Genomic DNA, 4,948 nt, shown 5'->3' with positions numbered 1-4,948 from the left:
CCTACCGTGACGCCGGAAGCCGGGACGAGGAGTCACTGCGGCTTCCTGCGAGGCCAAAGAAACACACACTCTGGCTTCTCTTCAAAACGTATAAGTCTTTCGCCTTTTACTAAAGACTTCCGTGGAGAGTGAGGCTAAGGAGTTGCACCTATTTTTGGCAGGGTCTGCCGTCTGGCTGGCCCCTCTCCTCGTTGTTCAAAAGAAGAAATAGAAGAAAGCGCGTGTAGCAGATTTCAAATGGTTGACTGCGTTGTGACGACAGACTGGCTGGAAACTGGATTTATTTCTAAAAGACAAAGTGCAGCAGCAAAATCAGTGTCACACAGCAACAGCAGGCCTCTCCTCATCCCAGTGTGGAGTCCATGCAGCTCTGCTTACAATATATAAAAGAAAATACAATCTATCAAAACAACGATTCTCCCAACAGCCACTTTAAAGTCAAATGTTATAGTGGGGTAAAACAGAGACAAATATGAAGCCACTAATAATAACTTGTAATATTTAAATCCCCACTAAGATGGATCAATTACACAATACATATTCAAACAACTTTAACTTTTCTCAACATGGCTGAAAATACTATGCAGTGTGCAGCCTCAGGTGATGAACTCATTATACACATAAAACATAACCTATACATTGATGTACTTGGTGTATCAAACAACGCCGGACTGGCATGGCCTCCGTGCTCAGACTGGTTTCCCGGGTCGGTCTGCAACAAACAAATCAAAAAACAAATAGCCATGATTAGCAACATAGTTAACATCAAACTCATAATAATTTTAAACATTGTGATGGCTTTTGAGACTCTTCTTTCTTCACCAGTGTCTAATTGTTGTGATGGCATGGTGGTATGTGAATGTTATGGTGTAGTAAAAAGTTCAAAGCCCTTTATCAGAGCCTCTCTCTTGTTTTATGGTGTTCAGTGTGGTACCGCTCCTTTTCGTTGGCGCGGCGATCTCCTCCTTGGCTGCTCTTCTTTCTTCGACCTTCCGGGTAGACTACCGGTCGGTCCGTTGCACAGGTGTGAGGGATTATTGTGCCGCTCAATTTCACCTGCGTCGGGTTGAGATTGATCCTTCCCCACCAAGCCCTCGTGCGCAGCTGCGCACTGCGTCCAGTGATACCAGGTGTCGCCTTTCCCCTTCAGTTGGACCGCTGTCGCCGTCCGAGCCGATACCTCATATGGACCAGTCCAGCGGGGCTCCTTCCACTTTCGTTTGATGACTCTCAGCCACACTGTTTTCGCGTCTGGGACCTCTCCTTCTCCTGTGGGCCCTTTACAAGTCGCCTGTTTCGTGAAACTGGACACTAGCGCCTTTAGCTCGTTCCAGTAGTCTGCGTGGGACCGGTTCCCCTTTTTGTCCCGTTCACCTGAGCCCACCGTCCAAGGTGCCGGAAACTGTCTCCCGGTTTGCAGCTCGTATGGTGTAAAACCTGTGGATTGATTAACAGAACATCTTATGGTCATCAACGCAACCGGCAGGGCTGCGACCCAATTTAGCCCTGTTTGCGCGCAGATTTTTGCCAATTTGTTTTTCAAATTTAGGTTCATTCTTTCTACTTTCCCCTGAGACTGAGGATGATAGACCGTTCCAAATTTATGCTGGACGCCCAACATTTTTTCTACTTTTTCCAAATCTTGATTTTTAAAATGGGTTCCATTATCTGATCTAATTCTTTTTGGGAACCCATGACGGGGAATGTAATGATTGATTAAACACTTAATGACAGTCTTAGCATCCTCCTTTTTTGTAGCCCAGGCCTCTGGCCAGCCGGTCAAAGCGTCAACACACACTAGCAAATATCTTACACCGCCCGGCCCAGAATCAATCATATCAGTGAAATCAATAACAATCTCCTCTCCCGGCCTCTCAGGGGGCCGAAACTTACCCACTTCCGGTTTTACTGCTGGCTTAGGATTGTGTGCCCCACAGATTAAGCACATCCTGGCCTTCTCCCTTATCATTCCTCGCAGCTCAGGATGCCACCAATGACACAAATTTCTTTCCATCTGGGCTCTCCCCACGTGGGCAAGTCCGTGGGCTTCATCCACCTTCTGTTCTGCCATTTTGGCTGTCAGCACGGGGCGCCCGTCTGGCCCCCTCCACAAATGTCCATCCTGCCAGGCTCCTTTGTTTTTCCACACCCCCTTTTCCTCTGGGGATGCCTCCTCCTGGGCCCGTTTAACTTCCTCAATCAGGTCAACAGGTATCTCTTCTTCTGATGTTACCTGTATCATTTGTCTCTGTCCTTTGTAGCCTGCGGCCTCCTTTGCGGCTTCATCTGCTCTCTGGTTTCCTTTTTCCACCATGCTGGTTCCTTGGGAGTGAGCTTTGCATTTTATAATGCTCACCTCCTCTGGGTCAGCCAAGGCCTTTTCCAGTTCCTCCATTTCATGTTTGTGGGAAATAGGTGCATTGGTTGCTGTTCTGAATCCTGCTCTTTTCCACTGAGGCAGCTCCACATGCGCTGCTCCAAACGCATATGCCGAATCGGTGTAGATGTTCACTCTCCTGTTCTTGGCTAGTCTCAAAGCTCGAGCTAAGGCTATCACTTCAGCTCTCTGGGCCGACTGCTTTCCCTCAATCCTTCCTGACTCTCTGACCTGATAATCTCCTTCTACTCTGCAGACCACCGCATACCCTGCTTTCAGTCCTCCTTCGTCTCGGTGGCAACATCCATCGGTGAACCAGTCCTCAGCTCCCGGTATGGGTTCGGCCTTCAGGTCCTCTCTAATCTTTTCCTCGATCTGTGCTCTTTTGGCGCAGTCATGTGGTTCCCCTACACCCATTAAATCTGCCATGTTAATTCCTTCATGTGTGAATGTCAAGTTTGGGGCCTCTAAGACTTTGCTCAGTCTCTGTTGTGCCCGTGGTGACATACAAAATGCTTGTGAATTCACGTATGCCACTATGCTATGTGTAGTGAGTATTTTTAGTGGGTGTTCTCTCACTACATGTGCTGTTTTTTGGATAATCCTAGCGACCCCTGCTGCATGTTGTGTACATGTAGGATGCTTTACTTCTGTTGGATGTAGTTTTACACTAACATACATGAGCACTTCTCTACCCCCCCCTTTTTTCTGAAACAACACTCCATTTACAATTGAGTTTGTTTCAGAAACATCTAAATAGAATGGCTCGTCATAATTGGGTGTGGCTAAATCTGAGGCCCTTGACAAATCCTGTTTTAACCTAATAAATGCGGCTTCAGCTTCAGGCGTCCAAGGCAACTCAGCCTTAAAGTTTCGAACACCAACTTGCTTCATTAGGCCCCTTAAAGGGGCAGTTTTGCCTGCATAATCCGGAATGAACTGCCTGCTGTAACCTGTTAAACCAAGAAAAGAAAGCATTTCTCTCACAGTTCGCGGTTTTGGGTGTGTCAAAATTTGGTCTCTGTGTGTGTTCATCAAACCCACTGATTTGTGTGCGATTACCCGGCCCAAAAAGGTCACTTCAGGGCGAACCAACTGCAGCTTGTCTTTACTTACTTTAAAGCCACATTCCGCCAACCTATTCAACACAACGAACGATGCCGCTGTACAATCCGCTGCTGACGGGGCTGCAATGAGAAGATCATCAACATATTGTATTAATGTACAATCATTAGGCAAATTACATGACGACAGGGCTTCTTTAAGCACCTGATTGAAAATGCCTGGAGAAAGTGCAAAGCCTTGTGGCAAACGTGTGTATCTGAGTTGTTGGCCTCTGTATGTGAATGAAAAAATGTCTCTGAGTGACTCATGCAGAGGAAGACAAAAGAATGCATTTGCCAGGTCAATGCACGTGAACCACTTTTGGTCACATGTGATAGCTGATAAAGCTGTGTACGGATTTGGTACCGGTGCAGTAGTAGAGAGCAATATTTCATTAATGGCTCTCAAATCATGTGCCATACGGTATTTTCCTGTTCCATGTTTCTCCACTGGTAAAATTGGTGTGTTCCACAGTGAGTGAGAGGGCTCTAACACCCCGGCCCTTAGCAGGCCTTCTATTGTTTCTGTAATTCCTGCCTCTGCTTCAGGCTTGTGTTTATACTGTGGTCTATTGATTGGTGTGTGTGACTTGAGCTGGAACAAGACAGGAGGACACTTAGCTAGGCCAACATCCGTGGGCCCTTTTGACCATAGACTGTCAGGCAGATTCGACAGTCCAGCAACTGCGTGAGGATGATCTACACACTCCTCACCATGTGTTTTTGAAATTTCTTTATGTTCCAAGATCACTATATCCTCACAGGCACAAGTTATGCGATAGGTTTTACAATTTGGAGCATAAGATAAGTTAGGAATTTGGGTTCTTTGCCACCCTGTGTCGTCCAGTGCTCGCCTGACCATTGGACCTAGATCACCTGCACCATGACCTTGGTGGACCGCCAATGTAATGTGAGGGGTTGAATTTTCTTCCACATTGTACCAAGGCAGTTGTTCATCAGTTAATTTCACAGCCGCGGCTACACCTTCTGGTCCGATGTAGATGTCATGTGTTTGCACATTCCACGTCTGACCTTCAAGATCAGATTGAAATAATTCACGATAGGTGTCGTCATTCTCTTTATCATAAAACAGGGTAACGTGGTAAGGGTCGCGCGGAGGGGAGTAAACTGCCAAGCTCATTATCCAGGGTCTCCACAGCTGAAATTGCCTCAGAACATCCTCTTTCACTAGTCTTCCCCAGTAGATATTGACTTTTGCTCTTTCACAGTCTTGAAGCAGGTATTGAGTCTTTGAACTTGTTCCCAGGCACGGAAAATGCTGGCCCCCTGGCAGAGTCACAGATAATCCATCTGCTGAACATGTGATTGTGGCGCCCAACTTCACGAGCAGGTCCCTGCCCATAAGATTTACTGGCGCTTGCGATGACACCACATAGTTGTGTTTCAAAGTCTGCTTGCCCAGCTTTGTCAAAGCTGGGTCAGTCACTGGCAGAGTTGTCGGGATCCC

At 46.9% G+C, this 4,948-nt stretch overlaps 1 protein-coding gene across 1 annotated transcript; it reads right to left on the bottom strand.

Annotated features, from left to right (window-relative positions):
• Positions 1-922: 922 nt before the first annotated feature.
• Positions 923-2,944, bottom strand: LOC309688430 (uncharacterized protein; the record flags this gene model as incomplete). Its single annotated transcript, XM_082504145.1, has 2 exons — positions 1,894-2,944; positions 923-1,437 (listed from the first exon to the last, which is right to left on the bottom strand). The coding sequence occupies exons 1-2, from the start codon at positions 2,882-2,884 to the stop codon at positions 923-925; spliced, it is 1,506 nt and encodes a 501-aa protein (XP_082360271.1). The 5' UTR covers positions 2,885-2,944.
• Positions 2,945-4,948: the final 2,004 nt, after the last annotated feature.

The sequence above is a fragment of the Aulonocara stuartgranti genome, assembly GCF_965226115.1.
Source record: "Aulonocara stuartgranti genome assembly, chromosome: 14".
NCBI classification, from domain to species: Eukaryota; Metazoa; Chordata; class Actinopteri; order Cichliformes; family Cichlidae; genus Aulonocara; species Aulonocara stuartgranti.
This window is presented reverse-complemented; position numbering and strand designations above follow the sequence as displayed.